The sequence below is a fragment of the Microtus oregoni genome, unplaced genomic scaffold, assembly GCF_018167655.1.
Source record: "Microtus oregoni isolate MIOR12 unplaced genomic scaffold, Mior012 000176F_ref0000478, whole genome shotgun sequence".
In the NCBI taxonomy this organism is placed as follows: Eukaryota; Metazoa; Chordata; class Mammalia; order Rodentia; family Cricetidae; genus Microtus; species Microtus oregoni.
In genome coordinates, this window is record NW_024544833.1 from 635,636 (window position 1) to 660,342 (window position 24,707).

Here is a 24,707-nt window from a genome sequence, read left to right on the forward strand (position 1 = left end):
GAATGGGCTGTATGAGCTACAGCAGATGAGGAGAGGACATGAGTCACACAGTGCAATGGTCACTACACAGGTCACAGGCCTTCCACCAGGTCCCACACTTACTGCCTTCCAGTAGGCATTCAAAAACTCACCTCCACATATAGCCTCCTTTCAGGAGCCACCATCACAGTCATCCCTGAACCAGACTCTTCACACTTAGACAACAACAGTTCAGAAATAAAACTTCTGCCCAGTCCCAGAGACGACTAGACGTCGGTGAGACCTGCCCTGCATTGACTTCTGAATTTTTCCAGTTCCGAGCATTGAACCCAGGGACTTTCATATATCAGGCCAGCATTCTATCACTGTGGTACCCTACTGTGTGTGTGTGTGTGTGTTTTAATAGAAATATCTCCCATGGTTTCAGGCATTTGTACACTTGTCACCAGTTGGCAGCACTGTTGGGAGGTATGGCGTGGCTGCAGGAAGCCTGCCACTGGGGGTGGGCTTTAAGATGAAGGAGCCTTGCCTGTTTTCAATCCGTTGTCTCGATTCAGACAGGCAGCACAAGATGTAAGCGCCCAGCTTCCTGCTCCTGCCGCTCACCTGCCACTTGCTGCCAGGCTCTCAGACACGATGGACTCTGATTCCTCTGAACTCGTGAGCCCAAACAAACTTTCTTCTGTGCTTTGCTTTGGTCATGGAGATTCATCACAGCAATAGAAAGTAACTAAAGAGCCGGGCAATGGTGGCGCACGCCTTTAATCCCAGCACTCGGGAGGCAGAGGCAGGCGGGTCTCTGTGAGTTCGAGACCAGCCTGGTCTACAGAGCTAGTTCCAGGACAGGCTCCAAAGCCACAGAGAAACCCTGCCTCGAAAAAACCAAAAAAAAAGTAACTAAAGAAAGGTGTCAGTACCAGACAGTGGGCTGTTGCTGTGAGGGACCTGACCATGGTTGTTTTCTTTCATTTCGTTTGGATTTTTGTGGGGGGTGGGGGGTGGAGGACTGTGGAAGACTAGAAAAGGGGTTTAATGCTATAAGCAAAGTGGAATGGGCCGTTCTGGGATCTCAGAAGAGAGTTCTGGGAGCAAGGAGGACTGTAGAGGCTCAGCTCAAGCCATTTCAGAGGGGGATGTTAGCAGCTAGGTGAGAGGCCATTCCTGTGACATTTTAACAAAGAATGTGCCTGCCTTCTGCACTCGTCCTAAGAACTTGCCTGTGGCTAAACTAAATGGCAAGGGACTAATTTCTTTAGTAGAGGCAAGTTCAAGACAGTATACTATTGAATCTGTGGTATGGATACTATTGATAACTGCTCTGCCGGTCTACAATCAAAAAAGAGGCAGTGAGGCAGAGAGAAATACAAAACACACAGTGTGAAGAGGAAAAGAACACCAGGAGACTTAATGGTACAGCCAAGGCTTCTGCTGAAAGGTAACGGGGTCAGGAGAGGACACGGGTCTGCACTGGAATAAAGAGATGGGTTCCTCGGGATAAGACCACACACAGCCAAGCTTCCAACTTGCCAAAGAACCTAAGCTGGTTTCTATTCCTAAAGCATTGCTGAATAAAAGCTCTGCCCATGGGATTCAAGGAGTGAGGTCCATCCAGTCTGGCAGCTGGCCTTGGCAGTGTCATCTACGTGATACTGGCTTTAGAGGCACAAAGAATGAGAGAGAGAGAAGGGCTTGTGTTTTCCCACAGCAATAGGAAGTAAACTAAACATCCAGTGGCCATTATCACTGACCCTTGGTCAGTACTGTGTATTTGGTTACTATGTAGATCTTAAGGGAGTCTGAAAACTCGATTGCTATTTTTTGAATGTAGGTTTCCTCCTAAAAAACAAAATAAAACAAGCAAATGATAAGCAGAAGTATGCAGATAACTCTGTTATGAATAATTAACAGAATCCTAACCACGCACTGGGCTCTGCAGGAAGTGCTGTGTACTGACTGAGCTCAGCATACAGCAACCCAAGAGACAGTCATTGTCATGATCATCATCATAGTTGTCACCATCCCTACTTTTTAATTTTAATTACGTATGCTTGTGTATACGTATGTGCCCATAAGAACTGGTATTCACTAAGGCCAGAGGTATCAGATCCCCCTAGAAACTGTAGTTACTCTACAAGAGCAGCACATGCTCCTAACCATGGAAACACCACTCTAGTGCCTCCACCCCTGTTTTAAAGCTGAGGAATTGATCATGGAGAAGGTCTTTGGTTTGTCCTTGTCTCTGACAAGGACAGAGCCAAGCTATGAACCTGGACAGTGGGAGCCCTGAGCCCGCATCATTTTCCCCTACGCCACACTTAGAGCATCTCGACACTATTAGCAAATAAAGTGGTCAATCGTGTCGATCAGAAAAACTAATCAGATTGCTGGTGTGACCAGTTTCCTGGTCATCGGAGGATGATGTAAAGACAGATCCCTGCAGAGGCTTCGGGAGTCTGATAGCGTGGAGTATTTCCTCTGCTTCTGGTTATAGTAATAGGCACGGAATGATCGTGTTTATACTTGCAACCTGGCATTTTATTATTATCCCCCTGAATGAGAGTGGAAAGAGTTTTGTCACCCCAAGGTAACATGGTTCTGTGAGGAGGGAAGAGGGTGAAGTTTAGCAGCAGCTGCCATCATAAATCAGAGGGCGACAGTTTTTCTCGGAGCTCCGGGCTCAACTCCTGGCTGTCAGAAGCTTGTAAAGGGAAGCCCCATGAGAATTTATGTAACGATGGGAAGGCTCATTTTCCTTCCTGCAAGAGCCTTTCTGGAGCAAGGAGAGGATTAGGCTGATTAGATTCTATAGGAAGAAAAAAAAATCCAACCCCAAGGTTCAGAGGGAGGGAGAATGTGGGTCAACTTGAGCTATTTCCCTTGCCCACTAAAAAGTGACCTTGTAAACAGAGAAGAACATGCTCAATTCCACCAAATAAATGAATGATTGGGTGACTGGATGATTTAATGACTGAGTGCGATCCAGGCTTCCTCTGGGCTGGTTCTTTCAGTGTGAGAACAGTTCGATCCCAGACTGACCCAGAAATGCTGAGCACACAACGAGGCCAATCAACAGAGTCAGCTTCTGAATATCCATTGTGCAGATGGTGTTCGCAGTCAATGTGTTTGGCTTTTGTGTTTACTGGTACATTTTCAAATTCACTGCGGAGAGCAAAATTGTGGGGTGTCGGGGGACGGGAAGAAACTTGTACTGAAGTGAATATTCTATCTGAGCAGGACTGTCGGGTAAAAATACTTAGAGAAAGAATGTATTCACTGTTTATCTGAAATTCAGCTCTAACGGTGCATTCTATATTTTATATGCCAAGTCTGGCGATCTGTATCGGAGTCAGTCATGCTCAGGAGAGGGTTGAGGACAGTAGCTTGGCACATGCTACACCTGGGAGCCATAAGGAAGGAAAGCCAAAGGTGGGGTCTAAGAAAGAGAGAACTGTGCAGAATGTGGAGACCGTACCAGGTGGCTACAGAGAGACACAGGTATTGGGAGAGAAGGTGACCTAGAGGATGCTGCCGGGAAGCGTCCTCACTTTCTGGTGAAGCTATAGAGCTGGTTGTAGGACTTGACTTTATAAGGCTGCAGCTTCTGAGAAACTCTACTCAGAGTTCCCAGTAGGGTTGGGGTAGAGATCAGTGTATGTCAGAATCACCTAAAGAGTCTTAGAATTGAAGTCTATAAGCCAGGATCAGAGACACACACCTGTAACCCCAAGACTTGATAGATGAGGCAGGAAGACCGGGAGTTCCTGAATCCAACAATAATAACAACAACACCACAAACGAACAATAGACAGAATTAAAACAAGTAAATTAAGCCATTTGGTGGTGACCCAGACCTTTAATCCCAGCACTCAAGAGGCAGAAAAGTAGGCGAATCTCTGAGTTCAGGGCCAGCCTGGTCTACAGAGTGAATTCCAGGACAGCCAGGGGTACATAGAGAGATCCTGTCTTGAAAATCCAAAAAGGAAAAAGAAAAGGAACAAGAAAATGAGTGCCCTTCCCCTCTGGAGTTTGGTATGAGCGAGAGATTGAAAATACCATCAATCTAATTTTGCATTTTTCCTGAAAATTGTGAAGGAGGTACACAGTTTGCCATGATTTCAAATGTCCTGCTCGCCGTCCATTCCCTTTCCAACTGCTTTCTCCAGGGATCAAGTTTCATTGCTATTTTTTTTTCATCTTATTGTGTAGATCAATGTGATCTCTCCAGAAAAGGGTTCCAACAATCTGAAAGTAGAGGCCCGCTAGAAGGAGTGATAATTGAGCTAAAAATTGAAGAATCATCCTTGGCAGACCGGGAAAGGAGAAATATGAATGTTCTTACCCTGCCTCTGGCATTTCGCAGGCTTTCCAAGTCATTCCCATGTGTGGCCCCTTTGGGGACTACTACTCTTTTCTAAGACAGAACACCTTTTCATTTCTTGGAAAGTCCTATATCTTGGCAAGTTTCTCCTTGCAAAGTCCATTTTTCTTTCTGTACTTGTCTAGAAAGAGATGCCATGGTGTGAGATTTGACATTTGCCACCTGCCTTAGTAAAGCCCTAAAGGGCCATGCCAAGAGCAAGTGACCCAAAATAACTAGTTGGGTCCCCTAGTCAAGACTCCTGGCTCTCACTTCAGCAAGGTCTGGCTCTAAAAGGAGGGTGACCTTGGATGGTCCAGCCACCTTCATGAGTGGAATAATCCTCAGGCCAAGGCTTCCAAGTCTCCTCGAAGCTGTCTTGGGAGAGCCAATCCAAAAGGCCAAATCAGGGCAACTATACTGAGAGGGTGGGCTTAGCCTTTATCTAGCTGTCCTGCCAATGCCCCAAGAGACCTTAATACATCTTACTGGTGTGAGCCCTGGAGATTCCAAGTGTTTGGAAAAGATTTGCCGGTTCTCACCCTTCTCATTTTACCCCTCAGTGCCTTGCCATGCTCAAGAAGTCACCTCAAGGCTCAGGGTGAGCAAAGATGTCAAGCAGCAGCCCCAATCTACCGCTGTCTTCAAATCTCTAGGACCCGAGGGAGGCCATGTTCAGCATTTCAAACCCAGTTCAAATACTTCCTCTACTTTTTCCAAACTTCTTTCAAAATTCAAGGAAACGAAATCTTCCTGAACAAACTCCAGTGACAGCTTCAGTCACCCCTTGACAGACTGCTGTTAAAGGTCAGCTTCCCTCAGAAGAAGGAAGAAGAAGAGCGAAGGACAACATGGAGGCCTCCTTCCCAGAGACAAACCACCTGTAAGCAATCTGATGTCTTGTTTCATAAACCTTTGGGACTTCGAAGGGGTGGGTAGCTCAACTTTACGTCACCAGTTCCAATAAAACACACAAATGGCAACAATAAAAGAGAAAAAAATCACACCTAGCAGGCTGTGAATAGACCCATAATCTCAATATTCATTCAGGAGGCAGAAGCGGGAGGATCGGGAATTCAAGGTCATCCTTTGCTTTGCAGGGAGTTCAAGGTCAACCCCAGTTGCATGAACTTAAAACCCAAAACCAAAACAAGCAATAACAACAAAACACAAGTAAAATACAAATTCAAAGTCTCGTGGTGTGAGCTCATTTTTTTTGATTCAAGGTCATAATACACACATGCATGCATAAGCACATAAATTGTTTTATGATATGTAATTGTAATTGTATATAGCATTGCTCAATATGCATAGCAATTTCTTTTCAAGAATAGAAATATCACATGTAAAATCATGAACTCCATTGTTTCTGAGCCCTGGTTATCTATCTTTTGATGTTGTTGCTATTTTGAGACAGGATCACGTGTGGCCCAGGCTGGTCTCCAACTTGCTATATAGCCAAGAATAACCTTGAACTCATGATTAGCACTGGGTTTATATGCAGGTGCCACCACACCCAAGTTTGGTCATCTATTAAGACAATGGTTCTCCACCTGTGGATACAGACCCCTCTGGGGACCACATATCAGATATTTATATTATGATTCATAACAGTAGCAAAATTACACTTATGAAGTAGCAGTGAAATAATTTTATGGCTGGGAGGTCATCACACCACGAGGAACTATACTAAAGGGGTAACAGCATTAGGAAGGTTGAGAACTACTGTACTGAGATGTGTTATGATTTGTGGCATCTTTCTGGTTATGTACATCTGTGCAGAGCAGCTCTACGAACCCTCCCACCTTGGTGGCTGTGCCCTCTGTGCCTCTGTGCTTTGTTCTCTGCCTTTGGCCACCAGATGGCATTCTGGAAACATTCCCATTCTGCAAACATTTTCTGCATTCAGCTCTCCTGCAGGCTCTCAACTGGCCTCCCCTCTCCGCTACCTTTCTGGGAGCAGCTTTAGAGGCTTTCTGGAAGGTAAATCTGTAGGATCTTGGACAACTTTCCTGTGTTCAGCTTCTTCAACCTGATAACTTGGCCATGCAGGGGGTGAAACAAGAGGATGTGGGTAAATCACTCAGGACAGCCTGGCAAGTCATTGCTGATCTCATGGGCCTGCCCGAGCCTTCCCAAAGCTCCTCTGGCCTCCAGAACAAGTTTTAGGTCCTTCCTGTGAGGACCCAGGCCTTTTATCATCCAGTGACCCTGGTCCCATCTTCCTTCTTCTGTACCACATAGACCCTCCAGATGCAGCACAAGGAGCCATCTCTGCCCAGTCTCTGTCAGTGGCGTGCTTTGCCTTTCTCTGCTCTTCCCGTTGCCCTAGTGAACTATTCCTGTCTATCAGGGATGACCGAGCACTTGTCTCGAGGAACTGCCACTGACTCTCAGGCCACAGTCCACAGTGACTGCGCTGGGCTCACTTTTCCATTTCCCCTACTTTCGCATTGACCATTAGCCCCTTGGGGTCACAGTCTCTCTGCTGCCTGGTGCAACAGTAGGACGAATAAGGGTCAGACAGTGAGGTCATCATGTAGGCTGTCACCAGAGGACAATGAGCATCCACTGTGTTCCCGTGCTCTGAGGGGAACCACATGGCTCCCCTTTTAGTATATATAGGCTGAGCCTTGCCTACCCAGAGCTAAGAGAGATCAGAGGAAGAAAAAAATGAACAAATGAACAGAAGCAGAAAGGTAAATGCATGACTGACTCCTCATTTGCATTTGAACCATTAAATCTGCAAGATGAGAAAGAGAAAATGGCCATCCCTACCTGCTGAATGCTTCCTGCCAGGCCCCACACTCAGGCCTCCATGGGTGTCGCTTTTCCATCCTTACTATAAACTTATAAGAAAGATGGCAGTCACACTCTCAGAGAAGGAAGCTAAAGCTCAGAGACTTAATCATTTGTGCTCTAAGTCTGCGAGGGTCTGGCCGTCCCCAAAGTTGTGCCCTAGGAAATGGCCCTATAGACTTAGGACCCCTGCCAAGACTTAGTGGGCTCAGTGAGATGGTTGAGCAACCTCCAGAAGTGAATGCAGGATGGAAGGAGAGAAAGGGCAGAGGGAAGGGGAGGAAATGCACGTGGCTAACCCTCAGCCACCCCAAGCCTGACTGCCATGGATTTCCATGCCAACAAGCCTGAGTGGTATCACTGTGTCCAAATGGAGCATCTCTGGCCCCAAGGACTCAAGCAGTAGACACCCATCTCTGGGAAGCTGACCTTAATTTCCACCATTTCAAATGCTTTACAGACCTCCAGAATAAACCTACATAAGGCTGAGGCATAAGGCTGAAAGGATATTGGAGGCAACAGAAGGGGGAAACAGAAGCCACAAGGCCACACAGGCAGACTGCCCACTCCTCTGCCTGCCTGCACCTCGCCTAAGTGAGAGGATGAGTGGGAGCGAGGGCTCACCTTCAAACCAGGGCTGGGAGTGGAGGCAGGGCAGCTGTTCACAGGACTCTTGTAAACAAAAGTGTGCTGAGAAGAATGGGAGGAAGGGAGGGAAAGACGGATGAAAGGGAGAGGAAGGTGTGGGAGAAGGAAGCGTGAAAAGTTCGAGACAGAGGAAGGGAGGCCGGGGGTTCCCCAGACAGGGACTCAAGTTGGACCAGATGTAGAGAACAATGGATCCCAAGGATCTCAGGAAGGGGACGGGGGAGGGGAGCCTTGCGGTCAGATCAGACAGCTCTGGTAGAGCCACCGGCACCTTCAGAGGTCAGTGTGAGCCATGGCCAATGTTGAGAGCAGCTGCCGCAGGTGGAATGAGCTGTATCTACTACAATACCCTTACCCAAACAACATGGCTGTTTGTGATTTGAGGCCAGGACCAGGCCAAGGGATTTTGCATATCATCTTATTCAAGCCTCACAGGTTCCTGCAGGGAGGACAATTATTTTCCTCCACACCCCACCGTGAAGATGAAGGAACAGGGGCTCAGGGAGGTTAAGTTAGAAGACCCAGCTGAGAAGCAGCAAAGTCAGCATTTGAACCCATGACACTTTTTAGCTCCTGTGACTTTTCTACTAATAGCTGCTTCTCAGAGAGACAAGCCTGAGGGCAAAGTTGAGGCGGAGAGTCCAAGGAGCGGCAGAAGGTAGAAGAATGGGGGAAGAAGGCACAGGAGTTGAAAAGGGAGATGAGGAAGAGAGATGGGGAGCCTGAAGTGCCCTAGAGGGACATCAGCATAGGTCGAGTTCTTTGCTCGCCTGGCTACACAGTGGCTCCCTGTCATTGGCTGCCTTGCTGGTGGACAGCACCTTCCCATCCAGCCAGTCCCAGGAGCCCTGGCCTCATCCTCTTCAGCGACAGGCCTCTCAGCCCCACAGGAAATGCTCCTTCGCTAATTGCCATTGAAAGTCACAGCCCTCCCTTTTCCTGTAGGTGGGGTTTCCATAGGAAAAAGCTGCTTCTCTGCTTCCCCAGCCTAGTGACTGTTTGGAAGTTAGATCCCTACATCCCGCTTTCCTAGGTCAAGTCTCAGACCGGTTCCTGCCCATCACTGCTGATTGAACCAGCGGGCGCTGCTGGGGAGCAGGGATCTCCTCTAGCCATTCACCCGTCTGAGGACCGCTCGGATCACTTTTCACAGAGATGGCCTTGCTTGGGAATCCTGCTTCTTCCAGCATCTTCTAATTATGGGACAAAGTTGTACCAGCAGATCTGAGGCAGGAGATCCAGGCTGATTGAGCCAACCAGGAACGTGTCCTGCCTCTGAAGACCTCCAGCTGGTCGAGTCCAGCCCTCCCTGCGGTGAGCATGATGCTGCTTCTGCCATTCCTGCTAGGGCTTCTGGGGCCAGGCAGCTTCTTATTCCTTTCAGGGGGTTGTCAGGAGGTGGCCACTCTCATGGTGAAATTCCAAGTGACAGAGGAAGTGCCGTCTGGCACAGTGATAGGGAAACTGTCCCAAGAACTGGGAGTGGAGGAGAGGCGTGGAAAGGCAGGAGATGCTTTCCAGATCCTGCAGCTGCCTCAGGCACTGCCGATTCAGATGAACTCTGAGAACGGCCTGCTCAGCACTTCGAGGAGGCTGGATCGGGAGCAGCTATGCCAGCAGCAAGATCCCTGCCTAGTGTCCTTTGATGTGCTGGCCATGGGAGCTTCGGCTCTGATTCATGTGGAGATTCAGGTCCTGGACATCAATGACCACCAGCCAGAGTTTCCCAAGGGTGAACAGGAGCTGGAAATCTCCGAGAGTGCCTCTCTGTACACACGAATCCCCTTGGACAGAGCTCTTGACCAAGACACTGGTCCTAACAGCTTGTATTCCTACTCCCTGTCTCCCAGTGAACACTTTGCCCTGGATGTTATCGTGGGTCCCGATGAGACCAAACATGCAGAACTTGTGGTGGTGAAGGAGTTGGACAGGGAAGTTCACTCGTTTTTTGATCTGGTGCTGACTGCCTATGACAATGGGAATCCCCCTCAGACAGGCACCAGCATGGTCAAGGTCAATGTCCTGGATTCCAATGACAATAGTCCGGTGTTTGCTGAGAGTTCACTGGCCCTAGAAATCCCAGAAGACACTGCCCCTGGCACTCTTCTCATAAACCTGACTGCTACAGACCCAGACCAAGGACCCAACGGGGAGGTAGAATTCTTCTTTGGCAAGCATGTGTCCCCAGAGGTGATGAATACCTTTGGTGTAGATTCCAAGACAGGCCAGATCATTCTGCGCCAAAGCCTAGACTATGAGAGGAATCCTGCCTATGAGGTGGATGTCCAGGCAAGGGACCTGGGTCCCAATTCCATCCCAGGCCATTGCAAAGTTCTCATCAAAGTTCTGGATGTCAACGACAACGCTCCGAGCATCCACATCACATGGGCCTCCCAGACGTCGCTGGTGTCAGAAGATCTTCCCAGGGACAGTTTCATTGCACTTGTCAGTGCAAAAGACTTGGACTCAGGGAACAATGGTCTGGTCCACTGCTGGCTGAATCAAGAGCTGGGCCATTTCAGGCTGAAAAGAACTAACGGCAACACATACATGCTGCTCACCAACACCACACTGGACAGAGAGCTGTGGTCCACATACACTCTCACCGTGTTCGCCCAAGACCAAGGACCCCGGCCCTTATCAGCTGAGATGGAGCTGCGAATTCAGGTCGGTGATGTCAATGACAATGCCCCCGTGTTCGAGAAGAGCCGCTATGAGGTCTCCACTTGGGAAAACAACCCACCTTTTCTTCATCTCATCACTGTCAAAGCTCACGATGCCGACTTGGGCATTAATGGGAAAGTGTCATACCGTATCAAGGACTCCCCCGTTTCTCACCTAGTAGCTATTGACTCTGAGACAGGAGAAGTCACTGCTCAGAAGTCACTGGACTATGAGCAGATGGCGGGCTTTGAGTTCCAGGTGATAGCAGAGGACAGAGGGCATCCCCAGCTTGCATCCAGCATCGCTGTGTGGGTTAGCCTCTTGGATGCCAATGATAACGCCCCAGAAGTGATCCATCCTGTGCTCAGTGAAGGCAAAGCCACCCTTTCAGTGCTCGTAAATGCCTCCACGGGGCACCTTCTGTTGCCCATCGAGAATCCCAATGGCTTGGAGCCAGCAGTTACTGGTACACCAATGTCTACCCACAGCCCCTGGTCTTATCTTTTGGCCACGATTGTGGCAAGAGATGCAGACTCGGGAGCCAATGGGGAGCTCCTCTACAGCATTCAAAGTGGGAATGATGCTCATCTTTTTGTCCTCAGCCCCTCCTTGGGGCAGCTATTGATTAATGTCACCAATGCCAGCAGCCTCATTGGGAGTCAGTGGGACCTGGGGATAGTAGTAGAGGACCAGGGCAGCCCCTCCTTGCATACTCAAGCTCTGTTGAGGGTTGTGTTTGTCACCAGCGTGGACCACCTAAGGGACTCTGCTCATGAGCCTGGGGTCCTGAGCACACCAGTGCTGGCAATGATCTGCCTGGCTGTGCTGCTGCTGGCCATCTTTGGGCTGATCTTGGCTCTGTCCGTGTCCATCTGCCGGACGGAGAAAAAGGATAATAGGGCCTACAACTGTCGCGAAGCTGAGTCCACGTACCGCCACCAGCCCAAGAGGCCCCAGAAACACATTCAGAAGGCAGATATTCACCTGGTGCCCATGCTCAGGGCCCAGGAGAATGAGGCTGATGATGTTAAATCATCCCATAAAGATATCAGTAAGGAGGCATTGATGGAGACAGGCTGGGACTCCACCCCCTTCCACCTCACACCAACCTTATACAGGACCCTGCGTAACCAAGGCAACCAGGGAGCACTGGCAGAGAGCCAGGAGGTACTGCAAGACACCTACAACTTTCTTTTCAACCATCCCAGGCAGAGGAATGCCTCCCGAGAGAACCTATGCCTTCCTGAGTCCCCACCTACCCTGGGCCAGCCGCACTCCAGGCCTCTGCAGCTGCCTGGCAGCCCCATAGCGAGGCTGGCTGGAGACCAGGGCAGTAAGGAGGCTCCACAGAGCCCGCCAGCCTCCTCTGCAACCCTGAGACGGCAGCGGAATCTCAACGGCAAAGTGTCTCCTGAAGGACAGCCTGGTCCTCACCAGATTCTGAGGAGCCTGGTCCGGCTGTCCGTGGCTGCTTTTGCGGAACGGAACCCTGTGGAGGAGCTCGCTGGGGATTCTCCACCTGTGCAGGTACCTCTGGCATGGGCAGCTGTTTTTCTGATCACTGCCCCCCCCCCAGAACACCACCAAGAGCAATAGACACCCTCGTTTCCTGAATTCACCCTTAGACTCACCAGGCATATTGTGATGTAGAACTTAAGGGCTGGGGATCTTAGCTGTGTGGTCCTGGGCATGTTTCTGAGCCTCAGTTTCCTTGATGGTGAACTGGGAATGGCAGTGAGAAGTGTGTGTGTGTCCTACAGAGTTGTCCTGAGGATCAGATCGGTTAATTCCTGTAAAGTACATATGCATGCCTGGCACAGGTGGACACACAGCAAACACAGCACAGGTAGTGACTAGAAATAAGAACTTTGGAGTAAGGTTGCCTGGCTTCAAATTCTGGCTCTACCTCTTTCCGCTTGTGGCTAATAGAGAAGTTACTCAGCTTATAGTTAGAGGTACCCACTTTAGCAGCATGCTCCCTGCAAGACTGCAAGAAAACAAAATGAATCGATCCCTGGCAGCCATGCCAGGACAGCAGTGTCTGCCTGGGCTGTAGTGTCTGCTCAGCAAATGGTTACTATCCCCTCCACAAAGCACCTCCCCATGCCTGCTCTCAACCTGCTCATCTTGTCTAGACAACCTCCCTTGAAACAGTCAGGCGTGGGTAACACTCCCTCAGGGGACTTGCTTGAGACCCCAGAGTGTACCAGCTGGGGAGACAGGGAAAACACCTTGTCTAGTGAGGCAAATCCCAGTCCAAACACAACAGTCAGAACTGGAGAGTGTAGGGAATGACCTTTAACTGTGGAGTCTCATTTTCTTCATCTACAAAATGGGAATTCTGAAGTCAAGCTCGCTTGGTCTCTGCTGCCCTGGGGGAAGGATTAATGGGATGATGAAGGGCCCTCTGTTTCATGCCTCGGGGTTTACTAGCCACAAAGGGGAGGTCTTCTCAGGGATGGAGCTTAACATATCCCTAACTGCTTCTCTGACGTCCGGAGAGCTTCTGCTGCACAAGGCTGAGCATCAAGAGACATATTTTTGTTGGGCCAGACAATCAGCTCAGCTTTCTCATGGAGCAGGGACACAGCTTCTTTTCCAACCCTTTCCTAGGAAGCCACTTAGAGGTAGTGTTTAGCTTTTCTCTTAGAAACCTCACCCTGGGGCTCCCTGCAAACCCAGAAAGGACTGCAGCCAACTACTTCATTCTTCCACTCATTCATCCACCAGAGGCTTTCAGGATGAACTCTCTTTTTGCTTTATTTTGGTTTGGTTTTGGTTTTCCCAGACAGTGTTTCTCTCTGTAGCTTTGGAGCCTATTCTGGAACTCGAACTCATTAGTACTGGGATTTGCCTGCTTCTGCCTCCCTAGTGCTGGGATCACAGGCATGCACCACCTGCCTGGTTTAGGATGTACTCTTATGCCACACACTGGACATAACGGTAGAGAGCCGACAGACACTCTGCACGACACGCTGAAGTGATGGGAAGAAAGGCACCCCTTTGGAATCAACTGGGGGTCAAGAGTAAGATGCCAAACAGCCAGGTCTCTTTGACAGTTCAGCCACACAATAAAGTCAGACCTGAGTTCAAGTTCCAGGCCTTGTCACTGCAAGGACTGTATGCCTCAGGTTGCATATCTACAAAATGCAGGGGTTGGTATCACCTTCCTGTAGCTGTTGTGTGGCACAGAGGAGATTAGTTGTCACCAGGTAGTTATTAAGTGCTACCTGGGGCTCTGTCAACACGTGATTCACACAGCTCAGTTCATTTAAATGCCACAACACCCACTACCTTCTGACTTCCGTCTCATTATTATTCCCCTACTGCTGAGGAAACTGAGACTCAGGACCCGGAAGCGATTTCTAGGGCCAGGAAGATGGGAGGTAAGGCGGGAACAGAGTTAGTGTGAGCCTGAATCTAACCCCCGAGTCTGGGTTCCAACTGTGAAGTGACTCTGAATTCCAGGAGGTGACACTGGGCTTGGCCTTCAAGTTGTGCTTACCTAGTGTCGCTTGGGTAAAGGTTTTCAGGTGTCTGTCTTCTAAGGGCTTTTGGGCCGGTTAAGGAGGCAGAATCTACCTGAGGCAGGCTCAGGGACCCTGACTCTCCCAAGTCACCGTGCCACCCTAGTGCTGGACACCATGAAGCAGCATTTTTAGAGGTAACACCCTCGAGTCTTAGTCTCAATGATCTAATTAACCCTGACAATGCTGTGGAGAATTCAAAACCTCTTCAGAGACAAAAGGTGATGAAGCTGAGGTCTCCGGGGGTCTCAAAATCTGCCTGAAAGGTCACAAGCTGGCAACCAGGAAGAACCAAGTCTATGAAGACTAAGGCTGCTTCCTCTCCCTCCGGGACCTTAGGTGCAGGATTAATATCTAGTCAGTTCCTCTTCTCCCATCTACCTGAAGTCCTGCCATTTTTCTAGTCTTTGAGAACCCTGAACAGAAGCTGTCTTTTCTTAACGGCCAAGACCTTCCAGTCTCTGGCGGAATTCCTGTGGAGCCTTCGGTCTCAGCAGGAGTTCCTGGCACACAGTCAGAATTCAAGAAAACATTAGTTGAATTGCATGAAAGCCAGGTTTGGTGGCTCATGCCTATAGTTCCAGCCCCTTGGGAGGCTAAGATAGGAGTTTCAAGGCAGCTGCATAGCATAGTAAGATCCTGTCTCAAAAGACAAAAAAGTAAACGGATAATTATGACTCTGGTGAAGTCTTTGTCCCCTTCTTCCTTGCCTTCCTTATAAATCATGAGCTTCCAAAGACTACATGGGGTCCATATCTCATTCTTACAAGTCCCACAGAAACACTAGCCTGGAACAGACATGCTTTGAATGCATGTCCATTGCTGGGCAGTGGTGGCACATGCCTTTAATCCCAGCATTTAGGAGGCACAAGCAGGCGGATCTCTGTGAGTTTGTAGCCAGCTTGGTCTACAGAGCCAGTTCCAGGACAGCTAGGGCTGTTACACAGAGAAACCCTGTCTTGAAAAACCAACCAACCAACAAATAAACAAAAAACCATGTCCATTGACAGGGTGAATAAGTGAATTGGTTAAATGACACCATTTCTGCCTTGCACCAGGCAGCCTTGCATACTCCCCACACACACCTCCACAAGTTCAAGCCAGAGCGTTTGAACACTGTCCAAAGGGAAAAATAACTCTTGAAGACAGTCCTTACCAAAGTAACTACTGTACGCTCTGGCAATGCCTTTTCCAGTCCAAGCCCACCAGTCACTCCAGGGAACAAGCTAATGGGGATGGTTCCAAGGGTCTCCATAGGATCTCCTTCAGCTGCCCAGGGCCTGCAGGGACACCGCAAAGCTGGGAAGCACCCTCCCCCAGGTCCCTGCTTCAGCCACACAGGTCCGTTCCCCCAACCCCCTATCTGATCGCAGAAGCATCTGAAGCCAGAGGAAAAACTATAAAAAGAAAGCAGCAGCGTTTGAGGGAAACATCCGGCGAGGAAGCGTGCTGGGTCGGAATTGTGTGTAGTCAACAGATTTTTCCTGTCTTGTAGCAAATCTCCCAGCTGTTGTCCTTGCTGCATCAGGGCCAATTCCAGCCCAAACCAAACCACCGAGGAAATAAATACTCGGCCAAGCCCGGCGGCAGCAGGTAAGCAGTGGGTAGCACCCACAGCACGGCCTCCTCCGGGCCCCTAGGTCACCCTCCCCAAAAGCCTTGGTGAGTGTGGAAGAATGGGCACCCTCTGAACCCAGCCCAGGGGGTACATGCAGCAGACAGCACCCATCCCCCCACTCCGGAGGCTCCATCCTGGGACCACTGTATTTATGATATTTACAGGTCCCCTTGTCGCTAAGGAAATTACTTCACCTCTTAGCTCTGACTGTCTCCCCTGCTTACTTGATCGGTTTGAAATCTGTAACTTTCACCGTTCCTTCTCTTGGCCTACAAACATGCTATATAAGGATGTCAGTGCGAGGGTGTGCTCCTGCGGGCAGTCCTGGAAGCGAGGAGCCCTCCAGAGGATAGCAATGGATGGAGAAACAGATTTTCCCTTCTGCAGGCTCAACATTTGAGTCTGTGGGAATCAACTGCCAACAGACCAATGAACAAGAGAAAAGCCGTAGTAAATGTAAAAAATTCTTTTACATTTCTTTATTTTGCATATGAGTCAGGGTTTGTGTGTGTGTGTGTGTGTGTGTGTGTGTGTGTGTGTGTGTGTGTGTAAGGGCAGAGGACAACAGAGGGTGTCTGTTCTCTCTTTTCCATCACACAGGGATTGAACTCGGGGCATGAGGGTTTGGTGGCAAATGCCCTTAGCCACTGAGGTGCCTCTCTCATAGACCCCATTACAGTTTTTTAAATCATTGTTTTATGTGATACAGAAGAAGCCTTTAGATTGAAGATCCAAAGACACATTTTTCAAGATTGGGTTTAGTGTTTCAGGGATACCTGTGAAAATATAATTGGATAAAAATGGTATGGGCAAATTGAAATTTAGACTCAGCCAGGCCTATCTGTGTGGCTTTCTTGGCTGCTCTACCCAGCATTCCTTGCTTCCAGGTATGGGCTAGGAGCTTTTCCGGAACAAGGGACTCACAACCTGCCATCAAGCTAGGCAAGCCAGAGTATGTCCTTATTGCCAGCTCTTACACAGAAAGTAAGGGGGGAATTCAAGTGTGTTTTTAGGCTTTATGGTTGGCTTTGGGAAAAGTTCTAGTTTCTATGACCTTCTTTGGGAAAGGAATTCTAGATGGCTATCCGTACGCCTGAGGGTGGGAGCTCGGGGATAGGAGGTCAGAGGCACAGCTCTAAAAGCTTTCACATTTGGACATGATTTCCTGAGCCCTAAGAGTCTCACATTCCAGAGCCATGGGTCTAGATTGGAATTTTTGCTTAATTGCTTAGCCCGTGGGGTCCTTAGGCAAGCTGCTGCAAAATTCTGGGTGGCAGAATGGGAACGGCTCTCATGGACAGGCTCCAATGAGTGGAATGAGTCCTGTACCTTGCATAGCACGAGGCCTGACATAGGAGAGTTGTCACCCTGTTACCCCAGTTTGCTACCTTCTGGATGATCTCTTAATAGCAGCAGGAACGGTCACTGGGGGAAATGAGGGCAATAGAAATCACATAGGAATCATGGGAGACTTTTCACCTGTAGGGATGGGCTTCATCCTGAGTGACTGTCAGAGGCCTTGAGGGTCAGTGAGACACAAGGTCCTCAGCTTAAGCCAGGAAGCTGGGGTGCAGGTGTAGATGTGAGTCAAGGGTGCCCCATCCAGATGCGTCCCCCACAGACCTGTTCCTTTGCTCTGGGAGGTGGCTTCAGTAGGAAGGAAACCATAGTCACTGATTCCATAGTGTTCGTCAAACACCCAGTGTGTGCTAGGCCATGTTCTGCACATTTGAGAAGAGAACAAGGCATAAGGAAGGCAAAACCCACCCTGCCTGGCTGGTACTGGGTAGATGACCACGTCGGTTCCCTGTATAGATGGCAAATGACAGAGATGACGTGAACAGACAGTTATGTGAAAATTCCTCACTTGAAACCTGGTTGGCCTCTTCACAGGGCTCCCATCCCAGACACAGATGGCTCAGATGGCTCAGATGGCCCAGGTGTCAGGCCTGGTGGCCAAGCAGAGCCTGACCTGGAAGAGGGCCCCCTAGGCCCCGAGGAGGAGAACCTTTCTGTGAAGCGACTTCTGGAAGAAGAACTATCGAGCCTGCTGGACCCCCATACAGGTAGGGATGCCCTGAGGTCACCCCTGTGCTGTCTCTGTGCCTATCATCCGCCCGTGCACCCAGGCTCCAGAGTTGTCCAATCCACTGTGCAGAGGGCTGTGCCCAGGATTCTATTTCCCTTGCAGTCTCGGAAAGTGGTTATCTATCTGTTTGTTTATTTAATTCTGGAGGTGGGTTTGGTTGTTTATGGCAGGGTTCGACTCTGTCAATATGTAGCTGAGACTGACTATGGAATCCTCCTTCCCAACTTCCCAAGTGCTGAGATTATAGAAATGAGCCACCATGTCCAGTTTTCCTTTATTTAATTGACCAGGTTCTACTTTTTTATTGTTTATTTTTTTTTAATTATTATATGTGCATCGGTGTTTTGCCTGTACTTTATCTGTGGGAGGGTGTTGAATCCCCTGTGACTGGATTTACAGACAGTGCTGAGCTGCTCTGTGGGTGCTGGGAATTGAACGTGGGTCCTCTGGAAGAGCAACCAGTGTTTTTAACCACTGAGCCATCTCTCCAGACCCCAGGGCCTACTTTTTAAAAATCATCATTAAGAATAACAAACGGGCTGGAGAGATGGCTCAGTGGTTAAGAGCACTGTCTGCTCTTCCAGAGGTACTGAGTTCAATTCCCAGCAACCGCATGGTGGCTCACAACCATCTGTAGTGAGATCTGGTGCCCTCTTCTGGCCTGCAGGCATACATGCAAAGAGAATACTGTATACATAATAAATAAATCAATCTTTAAAAAAAAGATTGATTTATTTATTATGTATATAACTTTCTGCCTCCATTTATACGCACACGCCAGAGGAGGCCGCCAGATCTCTTTACAGATGGTTTGGAGCCACCACGTGGTTGCTGGAAATTGAACTCAGAACCTCTGGAAGAGCAGACAGTGCTCTTAACCACTGAGCCATCTCTCCAGCCCCTAAATAAATAAATCTTAAAAAAAAAAAAAAGAATAACAAACAAGGGGGCTGGAGAGATGGCTCAGTGGTTAAGAGCATTGCCTGCTCTTCCAAAGGTCCTGAGTTCAATTCCTGGCAACCACATGGTGACTTAACCATCTGTAATGAGATCTGGTGTCCTCCTCTGGCCTGCAGACATACACACAGACAGAATACTATATACATAATAAATAAATAAACAAACAAATAAATAAAAGAATAACAAGCAGGGCTGGAGAGATGACTCAGTGGTTAAGAGCACTGACTGCTCTTCCAGAAGACCTGGATTCAGTTCCTAGCACCCACATGGCAGCTCACAATTGTCTGTAACTGTAGATTCAGGGAATCCAACACCCTCTTCTGAACTTGACAGGCAATGGGTACACACATACACAGACAGATAGGTAGGCAAAACACTCATATACATAACATAGAATAAATAAACCTTAAAAAAAGAAAAGAAAGAGAATAACACAAGATCACTGCTGAGTAAACAACTTCCTAGGTCCTGGTCTGTGTGTCGAGCACCAGGAAAGCCAACAGGTCATCCTCTGGAGTAGGTAAGACCAAATGTACAGGTGAACCCAGGCTTAGGAAGTAAGCTGGCCTGCGCAGTCTCCTCTATCCTGGCTGGGAGCCCAAATCTGCATGCTGTGTGCAGAATAAACTCAACGGCACCACTTCATTTGACATATTTAAATAACCTTTCACCCCAGAAAAGGGACAACTCCTTTATGTGCTAATTGAAGATCAAGAGATTCTTTGTTTTTTCAAAAAAACAAACAAACAAACAAACAAAAAAAAACCAACAACATTGGTTTGGGGTTGGAATGTAGCTCAGTTGATAGAGGATTTGCCTGCTCCTGGGTTCATTCCCAAACAGTGCATTAAATGGGCCTGTTGGTACAGACCTTTAATCCCAGTACTCAGGAAGTGGAGGCCAGAGGGTCAGAGACTCAAGGTCATCCTTAATGAATTCTGGACTAGTCTGGGCTACATAAGAGCCTATAAAACAATGAACAAAGAAGAGGAGGAGGAGGGGGAAAGGAGGAAGAAGGGAAGGAAAGGAAAACAATTAGCTTTAACTATAAACATAATACGAATTTTAATGCGAGACTCCGCCAGCCAAGTGCCTTCTGTGGGAACTAGTCTACCTCCTTCAGGTGACATGACACACCGTACCCCTGACCATCTCATCTTCTGTTTCTGGAGTTAATTTATTTCCCACATGTTCTGTCTGGCTGCAAGGCATGGCAGGTTTTACCCTTTCTGGGGCTAAAAACCATAACTAGCACCGAAAGAGCCTTTTAAGGGCATGTCACCTATTGTAAGTTTCTCTGGAGAAAATATGAAGAGAAAGGGGCTATTCATTATCCCTGTTTCATAAAAGGAAAAAAAGCCGAAGGTCAAAAGTGTTTAATAATTTGCCTGGGGTCATGCAGTTAATGGCTATTAATACAGGCAATATGACTCTAAATTCTAGAGCCGTACTGCTCAATATGGTAGCCACTGGCCACATATGGCTATTTAAGTTTAAATGAAGTGAAATGAAATAAAATGAAATATTGAGTCCTTAGTCATCCCAACTACACCTCAAGGGCTCAGTACCCACGTGTGGTTGGTGGCTACAGTTTTGAATTCTGTCATTGGCCAGCTGTGGCTAGAACTTGTGGGCTCAATCCTTGACCTGTCCTGCCTCCCCACAGCCCAGAAAGCATTGGGCACTGTGAGTTGGGAAGATGGAGAAACGGGTGGGAAAGAACTGGATGCCCTGGGGCTACTGAGAGCCGTGTTAAGGACTGGGGACTTGGTGATTAGATAAAAAAAAATCCATCTGGACATGTGATAATGATGACTCAGTGGGTGAAGTATTCACCACGAAAGTTTGAGGGCCTAAGTTTGGATCTCCTAAAACCCACTTTAAAAGTCAGGCCTGGCCGGATGGTGGTGGCGCATGCCTTTAATCCCAGCACTTGGGAGGCAGAGGCAGGTGGATCTCTGTGAGTTCGAGACCAGCCTGGTCTACAGAGCTAGTTCCAGGACAGGCTCCAAAACCACAGAGAAACCCTGTCTCGAAAAACCAAAAATAAATAAATAAATAAATAAATAAATAAATGTCAGGCCTGTTCATCTGCAGTCTCAGTGCTGGGGAGGCAGGGACTGGAGGATCCCAGTGGTTTGTTGACTGGCCAGCCTAGCTGAATTGTGAGCTTCTGGTTCCTGTGAGAGAATCTGTACCAAAAATATGGGTTGGAAGTCAGGTATAGCGGGGCACGCCTTTAATCCTAGTACTCTGAAGGCAGAGGCAGGTGGACATCTGTGAGTTTGAGACTATCTTGGTTTACATAAGGAATTTCAGGCCAACCAGGGCTACAAAGTGAGAACTCACCTCAAAAAAGAACGAAAGGAAATAGAATGAGGCATCCGATACTGACTTCCGGTGGCCTACACCCCGGGGGAGGGGATGGCTATTTTATTAGTTTCATGAACTCCCCGAATTCGTAATGAAGGTCACACGGTGAACTCATCATCACTTTCCAGCTGTCCTCATATGCCCCATGACTTCCCGTTCTCCTCTGAAGCTGACCATGAACAAGGAAAGGCTGGAGTTCTTATTTCTCAGAGACTCAGGGAAGTAATGTTTACAGTTTCCCAATGTCAAGGGTCAATCAGCATGTCCATTAATCATGTAACAGACATTCACCAAGTCCCAGGCGGGAGGCCAGACCCAGCCTGTACAGTCCAGAACTAGAGACAAGAACCAGGGGATCATTCACTGATCCAAACAAATGATTAGCTGCACATTGGAATGACCTTTTCAAGTTGCAGAAGTAGCATTCTGATAATGTAGAAAATATAGGCAAACAGACAAACAAAGAACAAATCATTTATGCCCAGAGAATTTCAGTTAGCACTGTGCCCTATTTCCTTCCAGCATCTTCTTGCACAGATTTAAAACCACTAACCTGAAACAAGCATTAAATACCTGTTAACATTAATACGTGTTCTCTACCCATTCTACCCATCCCCCCACCCCCACCCCACCGCGTGTGAGTGTGTATGTGTTTCATAAGCAGGAAACTGGATTTCCTTTTTTTTCTCCTGCTTGGTCTTTGTCTTTGGGGCTGGAATTCATGTTTGTTTGTTTGGTGTTATTTGAGAAAGAGTCTTATGTAGCCCTAACTGGCCTATTGTTCTGCGTAACCTATTCTATCCTGGAACTCCCAGTAATGCTCCTGTCTCAGCCTGAGTGCTGGGATTTCAGGCACGTGCCACCACATCCAGCTCCTAGGCAGGATTTTCTGAGAGAGAAATGAGAAAAGAAGGGTGATGGTGACATGAGAATCCAGGGGACATTATTTTTAAAAGCCAGAAATACCAGGCTGTCGCTGCCACTGCCCCATTCCTTTCTCAGGGCAATCCTCAGGCAGACAGCCCCTTCTCAGCTGGACACTAGGCCAGGAAACAGTGTGAGGGGGAGGTGAGGTTGCCCTATAGTGACAACGCGGGCCCTGTCAGCCCTGGGAATTCTAGAGGTGCATCTGAGAAGCACCCAGGGGCAAGAAGGCCATGCTTCCTAGAGAGTGGGTAGGGCTGGGGAGTACCAGGGTCTTCAAAGTCGTCAGACCTAGGTCCAATCCAGTTTTGGTTTCCTAGAAAACAAGACTTCTTTGAGGGTCAGAATCCTTATCTTTAAAATAGAGATAAGACCCTTGACCTCAAACACCTGAGTAGATGAAACGAGTTAATTATGCAATTTCCTGGCATATGAGCAGTTAATAATTGGTTATTATTCTCTTTCTCTCTCTGCTTGTTTTTGAGATAGGGTCCCTTAATGGCCTGGAACTTGATGGGCAGATGAGGCTGGCCTCAAATTTGCTGTGACTCTCCAGCGTCAGTTTCCCAAGTGTTGGGATACCAGATGTGTTCCTCCATGCCAGGCTCAAACAGGCTAATCCTATCTATCCTCATGCCTCCTCCAAACTAAGCTCTTCCGGCTTTGGTCAGCAGTTTTCCTGCCCAGGGAGCTTGCCCGTCAAGGCCTCTTCCTTCCCGTCCCGCTCCCATAGTCGTGTGTCCCCCACCATTTCCCTTTCCTTCTTTGTCCACTGTTCCTGTCCTGCTTACAGCCCCACCCGCCTGCCTGGCTTCCCTGCATTTGGCCCTCACCGTGTCTCTCCTTCCTCTGCAGGTCTGGCCCTGGACAAGCTCAGTCCCCCTGACCCTGCCTGGATGGCAAGACTGTCATTGCCCCTCACCACCAATTACCGAGACAACTTGTCTTCCCCTGACGCCGCAGCTTCAGAGGAACCGAGAACCTTCCAGACATTCGGCAAAACAGCCGGACCGGGGCCCGAGCTAAGCCCAACAGGCACGCGCCTGGCCAGCACTTTCGTCTCGGAGATGAACTCGCTGCTGGAGATGTTGTTGGAGCAGCACACGGTGCCAGTGGAGGCCGCGTCTGCGGCTTTGCGACGGCTCTCGGTGTGCGGCAGGACCCTCAGTCTAGACCTGGCCACCAGTGGGACCTCGGGCTCAGAAGCACAGCTGGGTAGAAAGAAGGCAGCCGAGGGCCGACTTGGCTGTGGCAGGAATCTATGAACATGCTTGGTGGGGGGATATCTTTGGATCCAGGAGCCAGGTTCCCTGGGAGACGTTAGGGTGGTATTCAGGCCTTGTGGATCTCAGGGAATGAACTGGTTTCTAAAATTGTGGAGCTCACTGGCCAGAGACACCCTCAACTTTAGGGTAACTGATGCTGTTTCCCACAGAGGAGGACCGACAGGTAACTGGCCTAAGCAGACCTTGTAACAGACCCTGTGGCTGAGCTTTATGGAGAAGAGAAACAGCTTGTTTCTCGTGCACACAGAGTTCCTCAGGAGGAAGAGATGCCGGATGTCACGGAGTGCAGTATCATAAGCAAGGGGGGCGGCCTCACTGGATACTGGAGGCAGAGGGCTGGCTCCTGGGGGAGACAGGCAGTGTGCTCTCTGACCTACTAAAAAAAGGAAAAACTGCAGCTCAGTCTCCTGTTTGCCAGAGTACCGGAGGGGTGGGGGAGGCTTTTGTCATTTATTCCTGGCATTACACTTCTGTTGGGTCATGGCGGGAGTGGGTCACACTGGTTCGGTGACCGGTACACAGATGATGGACATGTGTGTCCTTGACCCCACTCCACTATGTTATCCAACAATAGGCTTCACAGCCGGAAAATCAGGACCAAGTAAAGCAAGGCTGTAGATGAAGTATTTATATTCCCCACAATGCTAGGCTGGTGGTATTATTATACCCATTCCACAGATGCAAAGCTCGGAAAAGTTGAGTGTCTTTCCTAGGAGTGAGCAGGGAGTAGAAACAGAGCCAGGAGATTCGTGCTCAGGCTGGCTCAACACCACAGCCCATGCCATCAACCATGGCACTAGACTGCCAACCAAGAATAAGAAAAGTCCTTGAGACGAAGGTTTGCAAATAGAGGCATTCAGGCCCATAGGACACGGGTTAAAAGGAGTTTGTATCTGCCCAGTGTCAGTTCCTTGAGATGCAGAAGTCTTATCTGAGACCCCAGTTGGGGAAGTCTTTCTCCACTGGCAGGCTTGGGTCTGGGAATTGAGGCCCCAGAGGATGATATGTGAGCTGGGACTATGAAATCCATACTGACAGCAGCCAGGCTCCCAGCGGCGGGAAGAATGAAGAAATAGCTAATACGTTCCCAAGGCTTTTTGTTCCTGGACATTTGTTCCAAGCAGTCACAGCTAGTTTAAGATGGGGGTGAGGTGTCCTGGACACTGAAGGCAGAAGATGGTGTCTGCTTCACTAGCCCTCTTCGGGACTAGCAGGGCTCCCACTGAGGGCTGGTGACATTCACGTGTACATGCAATGCAGTGATATTAGTGCATCTTACAGATGAGCAGTATGAGACCCGACAAAGTTAAGCATTTCAGAGGCCTGGGTCTCTCATCGCTCACTCCAGGTCAGGGTGATCTTATGAGACCTGTGATCTTCACACTGGTTCATGGAGCTGCTGGGTTCCAGGTCAGAGAAAGAGGCTATGGAAACTAGCAAGCGGGCGTTCCAGCTTGTCCAGCCAGGTGCCTGGCACAGTTGA

At 48.8% G+C, this 24,707-nt stretch overlaps 1 protein-coding gene across 1 annotated transcript; it reads left to right on the plus strand.

The window, feature by feature from the left end:
* The first annotated feature begins 9,103 nt into the window (after positions 1-9,103).
* Positions 9,104-24,707, plus strand: LOC121445338 (protocadherin-12). Its single transcript, XM_041647421.1, has 4 exons — positions 9,104-11,974; positions 15,470-15,567; positions 17,486-17,658; positions 22,794-24,707. Exons 1-4 carry the CDS (start codon positions 9,104-9,106, stop codon positions 23,201-23,203), a joined length of 3,552 nt encoding a protein of 1,183 aa, XP_041503355.1. The 3' UTR covers positions 23,204-24,707.

Excerpts from the sequence above, each read along its gene's own strand:
- LOC121445338 (XM_041647421.1), top strand. The coding sequence starts at position 9,104 with ATGATGCTGCTTCTGCCATTCCTGCTAGGGCTTCTGGGGCCAGGCAGC. Across the intron at positions 15,568-17,485 it reads GCCAAGCCCGGCGGCAGCAG|GGCTCCCATCCCAGACACAG; the intron begins GTAAGCAGTGGG and ends GCCTCTTCACAG. Across the intron at positions 17,659-22,793 it reads CCTGCTGGACCCCCATACAG|GTCTGGCCCTGGACAAGCTC; the intron begins GTAGGGATGCCC and ends CTTCCTCTGCAG.